Raw genomic sequence first — 19,538 nt, 5'->3', positions numbered from 1 at the left:
GGTGTTGACCATCTGGTGATGTCCATGTTAGAGTCTTCTCTTGTGTTGTTGGAAGAGAGTGATTGCTATGACCGGTGCATTTTCTTGGCAAAACTCTAGTAGTCTTTGCCCTGTTTCATTCTGCATTCCAAGGCCAAATTTTCCTGTCACTCCAGGTGTTTCTTGACTTCCCACTTTTGCATTCCAGACCCTACAATGAAAAGGACATCTTTTTTTGGTGTTAGTTCTAAAAGGTCTTGTAGGTCTTCATAGAACCGTTCAACTTCAGTTTCCTCCACATTACTGGTTGGGGCATAGACTTGGATAACTGTGAAATTGAATGTTTTGCATTGGAGATGAACAGAGATCATTTCATTGTTTTTGAGATTGCATCTAAGTACTGTGTTTCACAGTCTTTTGTTGACCATGATGGCTACTCCATTTCTTCTGAGGGATTCCTGCCTGCAGTATTAGATATAATGGTCATCTGAGTTAAATTCACCCATTCCAGTCCATTTTAGTTTGCTGATTCCTAGAATGTCGACGTTCACCCTTGCCATCTCTTGTTTGACCACTTCCAATTTGCCTTGATTCATGGACCTGACATTCCAGGTTCCTATGCAATATTGCTCTTTACAGCATTGGACCTTACTTCTATCACCAGTCACACCCACAACTGGGTATTGTTTTTGCTTTGGCTCCATCCCTTCATTCTTACTAGAGTTATTTCTCCACTGATTTCCAGTAGCATATTGGGCACCTACAGACCTGGGGAGTTCCTCTTTTGGTATCCTATCATTTTGCCTTTTCATACTGTTCATGGGGTTCTCAAACCCACAGGCATGGCTTAGTTTCATTGAGTTAGACAAGGCTGTGGTCCTAGTGTGATTAGATTGACTAGTTGTCTGTGAGTATGGTTTCAGTGTGTCTGCCCTCTGATGCCCTCTTGCAACACCTACCATCTTACTTGGGTTTCTCTTACCTTTGGCTTGGGGTATCTCTTCATGGCTCTTCCAGGAATATACAGCCGCTGCTCCTTACCTTGGATGAGGGGATGTTACTTACCCATTAAAAGGAACAATACTGGATCATTTGTAGAGACTATCATACCTAGATAGTGGACCTAGATAATGGACCTAGAGATTACCATCTAGATAATGGACCTAGAGACTATCATACAGAGTACAGTAAATGAGAAAGAGAAAAACCAAATATCATGTATTAACACATGTATGTGGTATCTATAAAAATGGTATAAATGATCTTATTTCCAAAACAGAAATATAGACACAGTTATAGCATACGAATATATGGACACCAAGGTGAGAAGGAGGGGTTGGACGATTTAAGAAATTGGAATTGACATATATACACTATTATTACTATATGTAAAATAGATAACTAATGATGACCTACTGTATAGCTCAGGGAATGCTACCTAGTGAGTGCTCTGTTGTGACCTAAATGGGAAGGAAATCCAAAAAAGAGGGCATATATGCATATGTATAGCTACTTCACTTTTCTATACAGTGGAGACTAAAACAATATTGTAAAACAGATATACTCCAATAAAAATTAATTTTAAAAACCTTTTCCTACTCTTGGCCTGAGGATGTTCCTTGATTAGATTTCATTTCTGCTCCCTGAGATAATTAACTTGTTCACAATCTTCTGAATCCCTCAGCTCTACCTTTAGGGTTTTCCCCTCTTTAGGTAAGAAATATCTGTTATTCTCATTCTGATTTCTATCCATAAAATGTTAGAAGTCCAGAAATCTTACTTCTTTTTGAACTATTGCAAGTCTTTTTGTCACAACAGGTAGTTATTTTATTGGTGTAATGGACTTTAAAACTTAATGAATTTTATATGTATCTGATGCATATCTACTTCACTACCTTTGAAGTAGTGAATTGCAGCCAATTTTTTTTTTTTTTCCAAGATAGGGCTTTCTCTACTCTGGTTGCAGCAAACTCCTGTAGGGAAAAGAAATAATGTCCTTAGGATTATTAGCAGCCTATTTTTCTTGCTGAGGACTCTTTTATTTAGTTTAGAACTTTTAGAGGTATTACAAAGGGTCTTCTGTCCAAGTTCCTGTAGATGAAAATTTTGCCGAATGTTCTATGTCATAACTTGGTTCATCATTTTTTTTTTTCATTCTCTACTAACAGTCGCCTCATTGTTTTCCAAAGTCCATCTATAGCCTGAATTCAAAGCCAATATTAAGTATGTACAAATTATTATGAAAAGAAAACCTAAAGTGGGCAACACCCACTTTGAGATACTAGTCTTTACATCAATTAACTTCTGCTGTTTTAATATTTGTTTTAAACAATAAACATTTCTAACTTCTTAAAAAAAAATCTGTCTTCCCAAAAGCGGGTGTGGGTGGTGGTGGTGCAGTGTGGCATTTGTAAAAGTTGGCATTCATTGTGTATCTCCTTGGGAAGTTTTAGCCAGACCATTAGAGGAAGTGCCCCAGTCAGAACTTCAAATCTGATGACAGTCGAAAGAAATTCAGGATTTGGCACTAGGGAGTTTTAATACAGCTTTCAGGAAGACATTATCATCACACAGAATAGACACAGGGGCAGCCCCAGGCACCACTCCCCCTCCTTCCTCATGAGCATCACCTTTTACAAGAGGCACTTTGCTCTGTCTGGTCATGCAGCCTCCTAACTTCCTCTCTTCCTCTCCCTCACGTGGGTCAGATCAAGCCTTTTCGTGGTCCCAGGAGAGCTGAACCCTGGACATAACTGCTGCCACTGACAACCCACCCCACCTCCTTTAGCTTGTCACTGGCAAATGTAGAAAAGGGCTTTTGACCAGATAAGTATGATTTTATGCTTTATTCATCCCTAATAAAACTTCCCAAAGGAAATTGGTCTTGGTACAGACAGATCCTTCCAATCCCTGCTCTATACCTCTTGGCACCATCACAGACCCTCTTATAATAAATAGTAGATTACTAAATGTGAGGCACTGAGACATGTATTTACATATGTATTTTATCATTTAACCCTAACAATAAACCTGTGGGGTGGGGATCATTGTCCCTAAGGAAAATGAGGAAAATGGTACAGAGAATTTTTGACATTACATCCCTGTTCATGAAGCTCATAATAGTACATTCAGGAAAGGAACCCAGGTCTTGCTTGACTTTAATATTGACACTAATGACTTTGTTCACATAGAGCTGGAAGGGAAAAAAGAGAAAACAACATTTAAAAATTTTCCCCTACATCCCCGTGCTGTCCACAAACATAGGACAAATACTTACCCTCAACCAGCCACAATTATGACTTTGATAACTTATTGTTGTGTTCAACCTGGGACATACTTACTCTTATGCAGCCTGAAGGCATTTCACAATATTAAGCAATGCATATCCAAGGGCTCACATCTCCTGTAAATTTCCCAAAACTAGGCCTTCTGTGAGTAACTCTCATGACCAACATGGACTGCCCAACAGCTCTTGACCTTTGATGAGTGTCTCAGCCTCGGCTGCTGACATTGCCTCACTTTGCTCAAAGTTTCCGAATCAGTGAATGTCATCCTGTCAATGTGGGCACATTACAGCTGACAGGGTGATTGATTTGACAGAAGTGAGCCTTCTAACTGAAAACTACTGGAATGTTTCACAGGCTTCTGTAGAAACACTCATTCCATTTAGATTGCTGACACAGGTCCTGATTGTTTCCCTGTGGGTTACTGACAGGAACTTATGCCCCAGACCCTGAGATCAGTAAAAGGATTGTCCCTAGCTCCTGCATCTTCTCAGAACAGTTTCCCACTTAGGGATGCTTCCTACTCTTTCCCTGAGCAAACCTGAGGCTTTCAGGCTGGATCTCAAAATAAGCTACAGCATTTCTATCTTTGTCCGACATAATCAACTCCAAGATGCTCTACAGTGAATCATCCAAGCTGTGACTTGCCATTCACTCATTCCCAAACTGATTGTGCATGGGACACAGGCCAGACTTTTCTTGGCACTGATACCTAGAAATGACATGAACAAAGCCTCTGGTACTCTTCCCCTCCTTCTGATCTTTCTACCTCCCCTTCCTAGTTCCCTGCAAGGTAAGCAGTAACATAAATTCAGAAGCCCCATATCTAGGTCAGCTGAACCCTTGAGATGTCAACCGGCCAAAATCTGAGTCATAAAAGGGTTGCAATTGTTTAAAATAAAATATTTGTTTATCTGTGGGTTTCACTTATCTATGTCCCCTCCTAATCCCCCACCTTTCCTATAACCACAGGGAGCAGAGATTTGGCTATGATTGCTGCTCAGTCACACACCATTAACTTCCTATTTAAGTGCATATATACCAAGAACATATTTTATTCTCTCACCCACATAGTCAACACACTAAATCCCACAAATTGTCTGTGTGCATTTTGGAAATTTTTCAGCTATTTTCAATCAGCTCAGAAGTGTCTAGTTGTAATGTTAGCTCTGCCTAGACTCACCAGGTACCATGGACCCAAGGCACTCAATTAAAGGACATGGCAGATTCCTTACCCAACAGGACAATCTATTTTTGACTCTCCTTTCATGGATTGCATCAGCACAAATACTCTGGGTACTCTTTCTGTTTCATGCTGTACTTAGATAACTAGCCCCTTCCTAATATGTCACTCCCTGCTGCTGCTGCTGCTGCTGCTAAGTCGCTTCAGTCATGTCCGCCTCTTGGTGACCCCATGGACTGAAGCCCACTAGGCTCCTCCGTCCATGGGATTTTCCAGACAAGAGTACTGTAGTGGTGTGCCATTGCCTTCTCTGATGTCACGCCTTACTCTCTACTTAAAACCTTCTGATTGTTCCCTATTCCTAGAAAATAAACTTTAAATGCCCTAATATGACATTCAAAGCCTGGCATGAGCTATCCCCTGCCTACCTTTCTATCTTTACCTCCCATCCTTCCTCCATACTCTCACTTTCACCTGTCCTGAAATGCTTCCCTAAGAATGACTAGTTCTCCCATGTCTATGTGTGCACAATATGTTTTTCCTCACCCTTCCTCCTTTTCCACTGAAGTTAACTTCTGTCTACCTTTTATTAATATTTTCTTTCCCCCCCTAGGTTTCTGATTCATCAAACCTATTTCTTAACCGAATGCTCAACAGAGATACTATCACAAGAATAACATATAAAAGTAAGTTTGGCTGAATTTTCTATATAGCAATTATTCTATAAAGGTTAGTCCTGTTTGAAGGCAGAAAGCCAGAACTAATGATCTCCAAGGGCCTCTTTCAGCTTCATGATCATTCAATTCTGTAGAAAATCACTCTGGAGAGTCAGGGTTGGCTAAGAAACAAATCATTTCAAGCAGAAACACCCAGTGTGCCTTTTTCATCCATGCCTGTCTAAAGCAATAATGATTATTATGATGATGGTCATCATTATCCTATGGATTGGTAATGAGCTGGGAGACTCTACTAGCTGACAGACTCCGACATATCAGTTGGCCACATTTAGGGCTTTGCCAATTATGTGATTGAGAAAGCATTCACCAGCTGGTTTGATCCAACTTCAACATTACAAGGCCCTCAGCTGGACCACATTTCCCCCTCTGTCACTGGATCTCCCTTTCAGGTCAGACAAGGTGGAATTTTTCTTCATTTCCAAGTGTGACACCATGAGCTATAGAATTCTGCCCAATTTCCCTGGGTTTCTAGAGTGTATAATCCCCTGAATCTGTAAGCAGAAAAGAGATAATGGTGCAAAGTTGAAAAGAGTAGAGTAGAAAGGATGCCACTGTCTTCTGCAGCAATCTCAGAGTTTGCAGGACTTGGCGAAAGTTATGGAAATAGCATACACAAAGGGATTAAAGAAAATAACAGGAAAAGGTTTAACTAATTAGAAGTGAGCAGGAAAGTGGGGTTTTGTCCTTAAGAAAAGTGCATCCTCACTTTGTTCCCTCCTTTGTAAAGAATTTTAAATTCAGTTTCTAAGGTCATTCTAAATCTAGGATTTTGAATCTGATTTTTGCAAAAGTAAAAATCAGTACACAAACATTCTAACACACCACATACCCCAGGCATGTCCTCACTTGGTGGAGAAAACTGCTATGGATGGTGATGTGGAAAGACAAAGTGAATCTCTTACAGATCTCATCTAGGACTGCTGGAGGAAGAGTGTGGAGCACCCTTCTCTTTTTCAATTATTCATCAATTCAGCAAGCATTTCTTTCATACCTGCCCCATGACAGCACCAAGTGAAGCTCTTGGGATATAGAGATGGGCCAGACACCAGCCCTCCACACAGAGCACGCCCCTATGAAGAGTTTGGGGATGCTGGGGGTAATGAATGTACCTGGAGAATCAGCTAGAAGAATTATCTCCAAAACCATTCCAGTCTTCCTCATAAGGACCCATAGAGTCCTTTAAGCTCCAACTTAGATTGCTTAGCAAAGGGAGACATTTCTGTGCTGGGTTGTAAATACATTTTATAACTGTTCATAAAGATTGTTAGTTTTTTAACTTTTTTACTAAAAGAGCATAAAATTAAATAAAATGCTTTCAAATAATCTTGAATTTGCAGTTTAGAGACCATGAAAAGCCATGAAATTACACTTTAAACCCCAACACCCCATCTAAGAGATTGCTAGCTGCAGTCAACCATTAGTCAAACTTTGCAACCCACCCCACCTCACAGCTCTAGGCTGATTAATGTAAAGTGATTTGGCTGCTTCCAAAGAGAAAACCAGTCATATGGGTTTATGCTATGGGAAGGTGGCCTTTCACGTGAACAATGATTCTCTCACTCTTTAGTCACGGAGACAGACATATAATGGTGTTTCTTAAAGATTTGTGTAATAAGCACAATGTATTAAAAATTGGAATGGAACTCTAGGGGTCATAGAAAATCTGCCTAAAATTCATGGCAGTTTTTTAAATAGGTATTGCTATTCAAATAAGTACTAAATAGATGAACAACCATTTGGTGAGGAAAGACAGAAGGAAAGAAAGGGATGGAGGAATAGAGGAAAGAAGGGAGAGAAAAAGAGAGAGAGGGAAGGAGAGTGGGAGAGAAAGGAGAGGGAAAGGAAGGAAAGAAGGAGGGAAGGAGAGAGTGAAGAACATTCCAAACAGCATACACAAATGCAAGGAGAGGGTTTAAAGGACTCTGAAGAGTTCAAAGACAGGAAATTTGCCTTCATCAGCTCTTCCTCTGCATGGACAAGTGAGAATGACCTAAACACTGCAATGCCTAGGACATGTGGCTGAAAGGGATGTATTTTCTCAGCAGGAAAGTGCCAACACTCTTCTTTCTAGCTCATCACCTAGAGACAGCCAGCCTGTGGAAATTTGGCCAAACAAGGGAGCAACAAGAAAGTTTCTGAAACAGGAGTCATGCCTGAGTATACAGCCAGTGTGGGAAACATAAGCCTGAGAAGTCCCTCTAGGGGCTCAGCAGGAGACAGCAGGTTATGCTGGCATTTTCCCATGAACTCTGGTAGACAACACCTCCTGCTCAGGGGCCCCTACCAGAGTCCTCTGTTTCATCCTTTTAAGAAATCAAGAAAGAAATGAATCCCACCCTCTCCACCCAGCTACTATCCAACCACAATACTCAGAAACACCTGACCTTGGTCCCTTACCACCCTCACAACAAATCCATTTTTCTGCTGCTACCCAGAATTAGACTCCAGTGTAGCTTCAGTCTGCCACACTCACTCAGATGTGTACACACTCTGCTAATTGCTTCAGCATCAGGAACATGGAAGTAATGCTAGCTAACATTTTCCATACTCCAGGGAGCTTCACATGCAGCATCTCAGCTGGTGCTCACATAGTCCTATTCCAAAAATAGGTATTACTAGCTATCCAAGTTTATAGATGAGGAAAGCAAAGCTCTAAGAAGTGAAGCCCTCTGTCAATGATACACATTTAGTGAGTGGCTCTATTAGTCAGCAAATTCTGCATAATGAACAAGCATTCAACAATAGGCATTGATTTCTCACTGCTGCATCTGTGGGTTGGTTGGAGTGACTCGGTAAATTTACATGTCAGATAAGGTCAGAAAGCATGGCTTTCTTTGGTCTAGGATCAAGTACTTCTCATGTTGGGGATCAGAAATGCTTGATGTTATTTAAGGCCTAGTCTTGAAACTCACACACTGTCACTTCTATCCACTGTTCACTCTTCAAAGCAAGTCACATGGCCAGGCCCAACATAAAAATGCTCCCATGGATTCTGGGCTGGGAAGGGAATGAACATTTCCTGAACAATAGTTTACTCATCCATATTGGGGTAGTAAGGATTTTAGCATAGGTCGTTCCAGGGATGTTTTAGGCTCTTTCTTTCCTATTGTCTTCCTCCCTAATGGGCAAGGAAAGCTTAGCTCTTAGCTCTGAGCTTAGCTCTTAGCTCTGACCTTAGCTCTGAGGTCTTAAATCTAGTTGTATTGCTAATACTATCACATTACATGAAGCTGCTCAGCTTGTTCTTTTAATCCCAAATTTAGTTCAATCTGAAGAGACTTCTTTTTGCTTTTTGCCAATGTTTTCACTTTGGAAGGGTCATAAACTAAGCAAAGAACTTATGGGCAATTTGAAATTTCAGACTCATACCATCCTAAGCCCCCTGCAATTCCTGCTTCTCCTTTGGCATGGGACTACTGGTGAAATCATTGCCATTCAAAGGAAGACAGTGGTATCACCATTATTTGGTGCATACTGAAACCAGAGGAGACATAGAGATTAGTACTAGATGGGGTCATTCTTCCCCATCAGTCTTTCCTTTGGGGATGTTTCATAATGAAAAGTCAATCTAAGATTCTGAGCAGAGAGTGACATGATCTCCTGACAAAAGAATCACTCCATTTGCTTGGATGAAACATACTCACGGGTGAGAAGGGAATCAGAAGTTTCAAATATGTTAATCTCGAAATGAGCTTCAAAGAAGAAGTATAGAGTTTGCAGCTGTATATATGAGTGTGGATTTCAGGAGAGATAAACTACAGATATAAATGTGGAAGTCACTTGGATCCAGATAGCATTGAAACCTGGATGAGATCATGGCAGAGAATAAATAGAGAAGAGAGAAACATATCCTCTTTTTTTTTTTTTTTGCTTTTCTTTAAATATAAATTTATTCATTTTAATTGGAGGCTAATTAATTTACAATATTGTATTTGTTTTTGGACTCTGTGGGAGAGGGCGAGGGTGGGATGACTTAGGAGAATGGCATTGAAACATGTATAATATCATATATGAGACAAGTCACAAGTCCAGGTTCGATGCAGGATACAGGATGCTTGGGGCTGGTGCACTGGGATGACCCAGAGGGATGGTACGGGGAGGCAGGTGGGAGGGGATTCAGGATGGGGAACTCGTATACACCTGTGGTGGATTCATGTTGATATCCTCATTTTTTAAAGAACAGCTCAGATGCCCATGATCTAACATTGTAAATCATTTCTAAAGATAGTTTTTAAATTCTACCCTGGAAGTGAACATGAAAGTGAAGTTGTTCAGTCGTGTCCGACTTTGCGACCCCATGGACTGTAGCCTATCAGGCTCCTCCGTCCATGGGATTTACCAGGCAAGAGTGCTGGAGTGGATTGACATTTCCATCTCTAGGGAATCTTCCCGACCCAGGAATTGAACCCGGGTCTCTCGCATTGCAGGCAGATGCTTTACCGTCTGAGCCACCTCTTGTATATCTATATCTGTCTGATCAACTGGTTCAAGAGGTGTAAAGAGGCAGGAGTTAGCATGGAATCATGGGGTAAAATCACCACAGAATGGCAGCCAGTAGTCACACTGTCCATTTGCTTGATTTGAACATACATTAGATGACTAGGAAGAAAAAAAGGAATTGTGCAAAATCATTCTGTTGAGCCAGTTGAGAAAATCAATGTCAGTAATCCATAGAAAGAGGAAACAGGAAAATATTGCCAAAAGGACTGTGAATTTTGGAAGCCAACATGCTAGTAAAAGCTATACTGTATAGGACTATAATACTACACTATGCTTGTAGCACTCAATATGTTCTGGTGAAGAGATATAGAACTAAGCAGACCTCGGCTCCTAGCTCTACCATATCTTTACTGTATAGCTTCAGGCAAGTTTCTTAACCTCTCTTAGGTAATTTCCTCATCAATAAAATGAGGATACTAATACTGATGTTGAGAGAGTTGAGATGAGGATTAAATACAGTGCCTGGACAAAGACTGGTATAAACAAGGTGCTTAATAACATGTGTTTCTCTATTACCCCTAGGTATGTTTTGGTCAAATCTAGCTTCTTGGGAGATGAGAGGAAGGTCAATATAATACTAAATAAAATTATCTTCAAGGTGAATACAACACAGGGCACATAAGCAACATAGCTTGTTTACTCAAATGAACTCCAGCTCCTGTGTGGGACCCATGCAATGCATGGCAATAGTCTAGTGAGCTTCTACTTTCTTTGAAAGTTTGGATTTCATATGTCTGACCAAATCTTATAACACACTATCACTAAACCAGACTGACAATGAAAAAAAAAAGCCTAAATTAATTTCAGCTGACTTTGGAAACTCTTTTAAAGAAAATCTACACAGCAGCAGAATCTGGGATATCTGCACAACAGTATTTTGGAAGCAGATTGTTATTCTTTTACATGGATTAAATCCATAAACATATCCTTTTGATTCTGGCCTTCCCTCTCTACGAGAACACACACAGACACACGCAGACACAGACACAGACACACACACACACACACACACACACCTGTCCTCAAATGTGTATGCAACACAGAGGCTGATTATAGTTTCAGAAAAACCTTATTATTTTTTTTTTCTTTACTCTAGAACCATGCCTGGAATGCCCCTCATTCTGTAGTCTCCTTCAGTCCCTCCTCCCTATCACACTTAATAAAATAAAATAATAGCAGCATGCTAGAGTATCCAATATGGTCAAAGTGCAAGCTTGATTAAACAAATCATGTTAACCTTTAATAAAGATGTGTTGAATGCTTCCTTTTCTTATTCATTACATTCAATTTCATATTGTATAGCCAAGCCACCATCAGAGGAAGCATCAGTAAGTGTCAATGTTATCATGTTATTCCTCTGCCTAAAACATTTTGGTGGCTCCATATTGCCATGACTAGTACTAGAGTAAAAAATAAACATTTTTTTTTGTTGTTGTTGTTGTTTAAAATGATTATATTTGGGGGACTGTTTGTTCCTGCAGCCTATCCTGACAGTCTACTGGAATATGAAAAGAATCAAAAAAGAAAAATGTTATCAGTAATAACCAACACTTTCTCAGGAGTCCTAATTATTAAGTCTTATTTTATTCTTTAGATGATGCATATTTACTACAAGGACTTAATATAGAAGAACTATATCCAGAGACTTCTAGTTTCATTACCTATGATGGTTCCATGACTATCCCTCCCTGCTATGAGACAGCAAACTGGATAATAATGAACAAACCTGTATATATAACCAGGATGCAGGTGAGTTTCTCTGTGGTCTTTTAGCTAATGGGGAAGATGATGTGAAGACTGGCTGGGTTTTTGGAGTGCTTATTGTATTTATTTGCTTGGACTGCTTTAACAATATTCCACAAATTTGGTGGCTTAAACTGAAACATATTACCTCACAGTTTTGGAAGCTCTAAGTCCAAGATCATGCTGTCTGCAGAGACATTTCCTTCAGATGAAGTAAGGGGGAATTTGTTCTATACTTCTTCCCTGGTTTCTGGCGGTTTTCTGAAAAGCTTTGGTATTCCATAGCTTATAGAAGCATCACCTCAATCTTCCTTTATCTTTACATGGCATTCTCCCAATGTGTGTGTCTCTTTGCCCAAATCCCCCTTAATAAGAACATCAGTCAAATGGGATTAGGGTCTACCCCAATTAGTCATATTAGATTAGTGTCCACTTCAATAACCTCATTTAATTACATCTATAATGATCCTCAAAATTCAAAAACAAATATCATGGAATCCCATCCCATCACTTCATGGAGAAACAGTGGAAAAAGTGAAAGACTTTATATTCTTGGGCTTCAAAATCACTGCAGATGATGACTGCACCTGTGAAATTAAAAGATGTTTGCTCCTTGGGAGAAAAGCTATGGCAAATCTAGACAGCATATTAAAAAGCAGATATTACTTTGCTGACAAAGGACCATATAGTCAAAGCTATGGTTTTTCAAGTAGTCAGCATGGATATGAGAGTTGGACCATAAAGAAGGCTGAGTGCCAAATAATTGATGCTTTTGACTGCGGCATTAAAGACTCTTGAGAGTCCCTTGCACTGCAAGGAGATCAAACCAGTCAATCCCAAAGGGAATCAATCCTGAATATTCATTAGAAGGACTGATGCTGAAGCTGAAGCTCCAATACTTTGTCCACCTGATGCAAAGAACTGACTCATTGGAAGAGACCCTGATGCTGGAAAAGATTGAAGGCAGGAGAAGGGGACGACAGAGGATAAGTTGGTTGAATGGTATCACCAACTCAATGGACATGAATTTGAGCAGTCTCTGAGAGATGGTAAAGGACAGAGAAGTCTGGTGTGCTGCAGTCCATGGGGTTGTGCATAGTTGAATACAAGTGAGCGATTTAACAGCATAAGGACCCTATTTTCCAATGAGGTAATATTCTGAGGTACTGAGGGTTAGGACTCTAACATTTGCATCTGTGGGGTAGACAATTCAGCCCATCATACTTATGTTTAAGGAATTAGTATCTTGAAAGACTGAGCTTGAAATAATTATAGATGTGCCCTACCTGCCTGAGTGAGAAAGGAATAACGGTTAGTTCCCAAAGTGTGCTCTGCCAACTCTAGTATTCAAAAGCATTTGAGCAAAATTGATGATATTGTCAAATATGTTTGAAAAAACTGTACCTAAAAAGAGCCAAATCAGTTTCATTGCTGGGAGACTTCTTCGGGCCTTTAGAATGATAATATATGTCTATCTCCAAGAGGAGGCAATATGATGTGTAGCATTTCATAAGCATATTTGAATGTAGGATTTTTTAGAGCTTCCCACAGTATTCCTTGTTGGGCTAGCTAGCATTTCTCAGAACTGGATGGGAATCAGGAAACCTGGCTTCTGAGGTCAGCTTTGTTAATGGATCATTATGTACTCCTAAGCCTGTTGCCCCACTTCTGTAAAGTGAATTATCTTCTTTATAATGAGGCGGTAAATTACATGAGTCTATCCTGTGATTGTGAGGGTCTATAAAAGTTCAAAGGAAACACAAGCAAAGGAAGCAAAACCAAATTCCTTTATAGGACATGTACTCACAATCTGACAACTCTTTGAACAATTTTAAGTGCCTGATGCTATCTGTATTTATTGGGATTTTTTTTTTAGTGACAAGCAAACACTTTGGGATAACCTGAACTTAGACAAAAGATTTACCCATGACATCTTATGGAATTTAAGATCAGAAATTGATGTCAAGAATTCACTGGAATCAAAACTGCAGAAGCCCTTTCTCTCTGCACTCTCCTGCTCCCCCTTCACCATGGTTCATCCTCCTCTATGCTAGAGAGTTTTCCTTAATTTCACAGTCATGGGTGGAACATAGCTGAAAGCATTTTAGTCCAGCTCTTGGTCCTGATCATCACAGAAAAATAACTTAATTAATCCAGCTTAGTTTAGCTTTGACTCTTGTACCAGTCACTATAATTTTGATAATACTCATATCAGAAAATAATTCCCTAAATTACTCAACTTCAGGGTGTGAGCATGAGAAGAGCCTCTGGAGAATATGCATTTGGGTTTCCACCTTTGATAGTGTATCATAGGACAGAGAATAATCACTGACTTGTCCAAAGGCACACCAGGGACCAGTGAGCTTAAAGTAAGGCTCTCTCCAAGCATGGAGGTATCAGTGGGTTGTACCCACTGAACACACGGGTCAGGGTCTGTGGAAGACTCAGGTACACTTTCCCACACAGCTGGCACTGCCCAGGCTGGCCATGGTCTATGTAGTCTTACTTCTTCCCTATTACATGTAAGAGGATGGGTGGATCTCACAGCTGTTTCTCTCCCCTCAGATGCATTCCTTACGTCTGCTCAGCCAGAATCAACCATCTCAGATCTTTCTGAGTATGAGTGACAATTTCAGGCCTGTCCAGTCACTCAACAACCGCTGCATCCGCACCAACATCAACTTCAGTTTACAGGGGAAGGACTGCCCAAACAACCGGGCACAGAAGCTTCAGTATAGAGGTGGGTTCAGAGGGCAGTAGACACAAGTCACTCTAGTCTTCTTACGTAAACCTACTCTGAAAGGTTTTGAACTATTTCTTTTTGTAGGAATCATGATTGTAAATGATATTTTCATGGTGCTTTTCTATTGAAAAAATTATATGTCATAATCAGAAACACAGATCAAATCTTTAAATCTTGTCTGGTACAGACAAAGATAGCATTTTTATCACCATTTTACAGAAGAACTCAGAGAAGCTGATTTCTCCAAAATTATGTGTTAAAATAGGACAACTAGTAGCACTAATGCTTTTAGTTATATACAAATAGATCCCTTTTCCTTTAGAAGGTGAGCAAATAACTCTAGATACCAGGTGATTGGGGCCCAATGAGATATGTTTCTGAACACATCTTCTTCCAGTGCTTTGTGTCTAGAAGTGATTAGAATTCCTACTAAAGGAGAGTATTCAGGGTGCCTCCCACCTTCTGTAACCCACATCCAACCCACTCTCTTCCTTTCTACACACTAAGTACCTATTGATCATTGTTGTAAAATTCCAATATGGAAAGGAAAGTGGAGATGAGTCATGGAGATGTCTTCAACCAGGAGTCAGGACAGCAGAGTTCCAGGCCTGGTTCTGACACTAACAAGCCAAACCGTTTACCTCTCTAGCCCTGGCTCGCATGACAGTCCTTATACCATCTACATCATGATTTGTTGCGAGGAGAAAATGAGAGACTGGATAGGGAAGTCCTTTGTACTGATAATATGTTGCTTGAATATGGGGACTGTGGATATTACCATACAACTTTTAGAAGCAACTACCTCTACTGGCCTCCACTGTATCGCTCCAACGTCCCCCAAATTTCTTTAATTTTCTCTCTCTTTCAGACATACCCAGAGTACTAAAACTATAATTTCTGTTTCTTTCCATCCAGGAGTGCTAACTCATTTATTCATTGAGACTTCTGTTTATTCAACATTTATTTATTATGTACCTACTATGTGCTAGGCTTCCCTGGTGGCTCAGCTGGTAAAGAATCTGCCTGCAGTATGAGAGACCTGGGTTTGATCCCTGGGTTGGGAAAATCCCCTGGAGAAGGGAACAACAACCCACTCTAATATTCTGGCCTGGAGAATTTCGTGGGCTATACAGTCCCTGGGGTAGCAAAGAGTCGGACATGACTAAGTAACTTTGACTTTGACTTTCACTTGCTATGTGCCAGGCACTTAGCTAGGTGATGAAGACATGACCCTATCCCTAAAGAACTTATAGTCTAAGAGTGGGATCAGCTAACATTTTCTGCAAAGGGCCAGATGAGAAATAGAGGCTTTTGCTCTGCTGTGCTCTGATGTTGTAATGTGAAAGCAGCCATAGACAATATGTAAATAATTCGGTGACTGTGTTCTAATAAAACTATATTCACAAAAGCAGTTCACAGGTGGATTTGGCTTGCAAGCAGCCATTTGCCCACCTCTGGTCTAAAGCAACACCATCCACTATAGCTTCTTGACACAATGGAAATGTTCTCTGTCTGCATTGACCAATATGGTAGCTACTGGCCACATGTGGCTATTGAACATTTGAAGTATGGCTAGTATGGCAATGCAACTAATATTTTTAATTTATAGCCACATGTAGCTAATGGCAATACTATTAGATATCTCAGACCCAGAAGTTCGTAAGAAGGTGGAGAGGACAGTTGGCATACATACAAGTAAGCAGACATTTAAAAACTGTCCCTTCCCCTTTGAAGTAAGCTGCCCAACCCGTGTGCAAGTTCATCCAATTATGCCTTGTTTTGTGTTGTTCGTTTTGTTTTATTTCTTTCTTTTTCTCTCTTTCCAGTAAATGAATGGCTCCTCAAGTAGGGAACCAAGCCAAGAAGAATTCCACCTCAGTGAAATGCTACGACTGTGAATTGATGTAACCTAAAATGTCCCTCTTCTTTCTTCTCTCTCCTTCCCTCCTTCAAGCTTCATTCACTCTTTGGATTGGCCCTTCCTTCATGAAAAGTGTCTGCAAAACCTTGGCAGAGGAGTAAAACTCTTACACACACTCACAAACACGCACACATGCAAATATATATACATACAAACACACTCACACAGCACCCAAGATGGGAAGTCAAGTTTCAGAAACAAAAGGCTCATTCATTAAAGGTTTTAGAAGAAAATAACCAACTAACCTGAGTACAATTTTAATACTGTTTTCTGGAACAAATGAATCTACCCAATGAGAATTTTCAGTCTTTGTACATACAAAATTCTTCTGAGAGAAAGGAGAAAACACAGCTCTGACAGCATCACGTGGACTTTGTTCTTTGCATCAAGTAATCTTGGATAGTGTCCTAAGATCCTTTAAAGGTGCTGGTAACAGGTAAGCCAGGATAAAGTTAGCCAAGGACACATTTCTAGATTATGATTCTTCCATCTACTCAACAATTCAAAAAGAAAAAGGACAGATATTGAAGAGATACACATTGTGTGTGTGTGTGTGTGTGTGTGTGTGTGTATCACCACAGACTATTAAAAAATGGAGATTGCTCCTTTTTGTCATATATCTATACTAGGATTTGCCAAGTTCAGATAGATCCATTGCTGTTTCTTGTTTTCCAAAGGTCATACATTGTGTTTGGTTATTGTTAAAAGCTCAATAAATGTGTTTAACAAGTTAATTTCATTTTTCTTGCTTTGATCTATTCTCCTTCCTTACAGGCTAAGCTCTGTCTTCATACAACAGCATTATTGTTTTTACTTGTTCCTTCATATATGTTTTGTTAATTTGCAGCCAGTTTTTTACTGAAGTTGTGGCAATCAGGAATGCATTTGATAAGCTAAGCATAATTTTAATTCCACTCCATGGCTTGATCATGAATAGGAGGTGAGCTTCATCCTGAGATAGCAGGCAATAGATTTCTTGCATTTCAAAACTTCTACCCCCATGCCAATGATGCTCCCTTGAAGGAATGCACTTTGCCTTGTAATTTCTGCGTAAGGGGTGTCTTTTCTCTCCAGGTGCAACTGGATCTCACAAAGTACAAATGAATGCCTTTCTTTTCTTCTTTATAATGGTCACTCACTGTGTTTGGTTACTGTCAAGAAATCAATAAATGTGTTTAACAAGTTACTTAGTACACCTGTTTGAGTTTACTTAAGAGGACGATGTTCTCTGCTGAAGCCTCTGAGTCCTGCTGGGTCCACAAGCAATTGTATTATGGCCAGCAGGACAGCTGAAGCTGCCAGAACAGCCCATCTGTTTATATTCCTAGAGCCAGATAATTAATACCCTGTTGAGAAATCATATAGGCTTAGCTGCTGGAAAGGAGGACTTGGATGTTCATCCAGAGGCCAAATTAAAAATAACTTTCATCTCTTATTTCTGTTATAGCCTCCAGAAAGTGAGAAACCACAAGTGTGTATGCTCTGTGCACATGGGAACATTTACAAATATGCCAAAAACTTCAGCCAGGTAGCTAGGCTTGTTGACAAAAATAAATAAACAATTAGATAAAAATCTGTCATATATTTCATATTTGAAATAACACACTTAATTGGAGTTTTAAAACATTTTACACCAAAGTGATGATGGATTTAACCATGATGACATGTGACCCTGTATCTAAGCATCACTTTTTGCATATAACCAGATCTTCCTGAAAATATTAAGGGTGGGGAAATGGTAGTCTTTCTCTGTATGGCTTGCTGCCTTCCCTCTGAGTCAAAATATTCTTTAAACTGCAATGAAAAGGAGTGATGTATTATATCAGCCCGGACTGGCTTCAAATCTTCAGTGTACCATTTGCCTACTTGCTGTGTGTGATCTTAAGCAAGTTGCTACTTCTCTGATCTGTTAATTGGAGATCCCAATAACTGCTTCTATGAATTAAGAGGCCTTAAATGCTACATAGCTGATTAAAGCATCTCACAAAATACCTGCGATGATTGTTCTAGAAATAGTGCCTATAGAGCATGTGTGTGGCCTACCTATTAAAGGTTTTTCTGTACCATACTTTCCCCAGGGAGGGGTTAGCACCAATCACAAGTTAATACCAAATAACAGCAATAGATACCCAGCATTCAGCACATAGGTAAGTATATATAGTATGTTGAGGCAAAAAGGAAAGAGTATCAGTGAGAAAGGAAGATAAGAGGCTGAGTTTCTAGGCCTTGTTCTGTTACCAGCATCTTCTGTGACTTTGGACAAGTCAACTGCCCTCCCTGGAAGAATGTTCTTGTACATAAGTGATTTGGATACAGTGATCTCTCACAGACTTTCTATTATTCCTTCACTCTTGTCTCTTATTCAGTTATCAGTACAAAGAGGAAAAAGGGAAATTAGTTTGTCATCCCTTTGGAATCCCTTGGCCCAGGCAGAGGTTCACTCTGGCCAAACAGAACTCAAAATGGAGTGAACTAGCCTGTCTACCACACCTTAAGCCCATCAAAAATGCCCTTTCTCCCAGTCACTGGATTTTCCAAACTATGAAATGAAAATTGGAGTACTTTGTCTTCAAACCAGATAGAAGTAATAAAGATTAGCTAGATTTATACCACTTTAAAAAGTGAAGAAGAATTTTAAAAAGCACTAAAAGCCCCCAACAGTTGGCTTGATAAAGTCATCAAGGAATAAAAATTCATTTTTCATTTTCAGTCCATGGTGCTTAGGAAGGTCAGGCAGTGATGCTGCTGTGGTCTTCAGTGTGTGAAGGCCAGCTGGTTTTGCCCAGTGAGCCACAGGCTTACAGGGACATTCCTTTCACCTTAGAAGTTGGACACAGCTGAGCAACTAACACTTTCACCTTCATTCCTTCTGAGAAAGATAATTAGACATTTCAGGAAAATATATGTTGAAACCCAATTCCCTCCTTAACAAATAGCAGAGGGAGGTAAATATACACAGAAGAGAACTCTGGGCAAAATGTATGAGAAAAATTCTTAGTGTGGAGATTCACGGTTCCCCTCTCAAGAACATTTTTTTTTATAGTTTCCAAGACCATTTAAGGACTTGTTCCCATTTCCATGGTAGCAGTTTGGTTTCCATGCTGATGTCAGAACAACCACAACTCACTGCACCACATGTTCTGAAATGTAACAGTCATTTGGTGTTTGCACAGGAGTTCAGTCCTCAGGCCTGCCCCATAGCTACCTGCACCAGGGTAAAATATCTAATTGAGGAAAATCAATTAACATGAAAACACCTTTAGGGGAGTCCTTATTCACCCTACAGGACCCCAGAGCAATTTTAGGCTCTCTGAAACGTGAAAACTTGAAAATTGGGATAGTTCACAGAAGTATCCCAATTCTTTTGTTCCGGAAAGACTAAGAGAAAGATTGCTAGAAGCAGAAACTCACTTTCCCATCATTCACCAGTTAATACAATTGACCAAAA

General features: G+C 39.9%; 1 protein-coding gene across 1 annotated transcript in view; it reads left to right on the top strand.

The window, feature by feature from the left end:
- The window catches only part of CA10 (carbonic anhydrase 10), a 783,887-nt gene extending 767,869 nt beyond the window's left edge, over nt 1-16,018 (top strand). The window contains exons 6-9 of the mRNA XM_068978556.1: nt 5,060-5,132; nt 11,278-11,432; nt 13,992-14,166; nt 15,996-16,018. Coding sequence (XP_068834657.1) covers nt 5,060-5,132; nt 11,278-11,432; nt 13,992-14,166; nt 15,996-16,018 — 426 coding nt within the window. The remainder of the gene's footprint in view (nt 1-5,059; nt 5,133-11,277; nt 11,433-13,991; nt 14,167-15,995) is intronic.
- The last annotated feature ends 3,520 nt before the right edge of the window (nt 16,019-19,538 follow it).

Source organism: Capricornis sumatraensis, chromosome 8 (genome assembly GCF_032405125.1).
Source record: "Capricornis sumatraensis isolate serow.1 chromosome 8, serow.2, whole genome shotgun sequence".
Taxonomy (NCBI): Eukaryota; Metazoa; Chordata; class Mammalia; order Artiodactyla; family Bovidae; genus Capricornis; species Capricornis sumatraensis.
The sequence above is the reverse complement of the archived record's forward strand: the minus strand, read 5'-3'. Positions and strand labels throughout refer to the sequence as shown.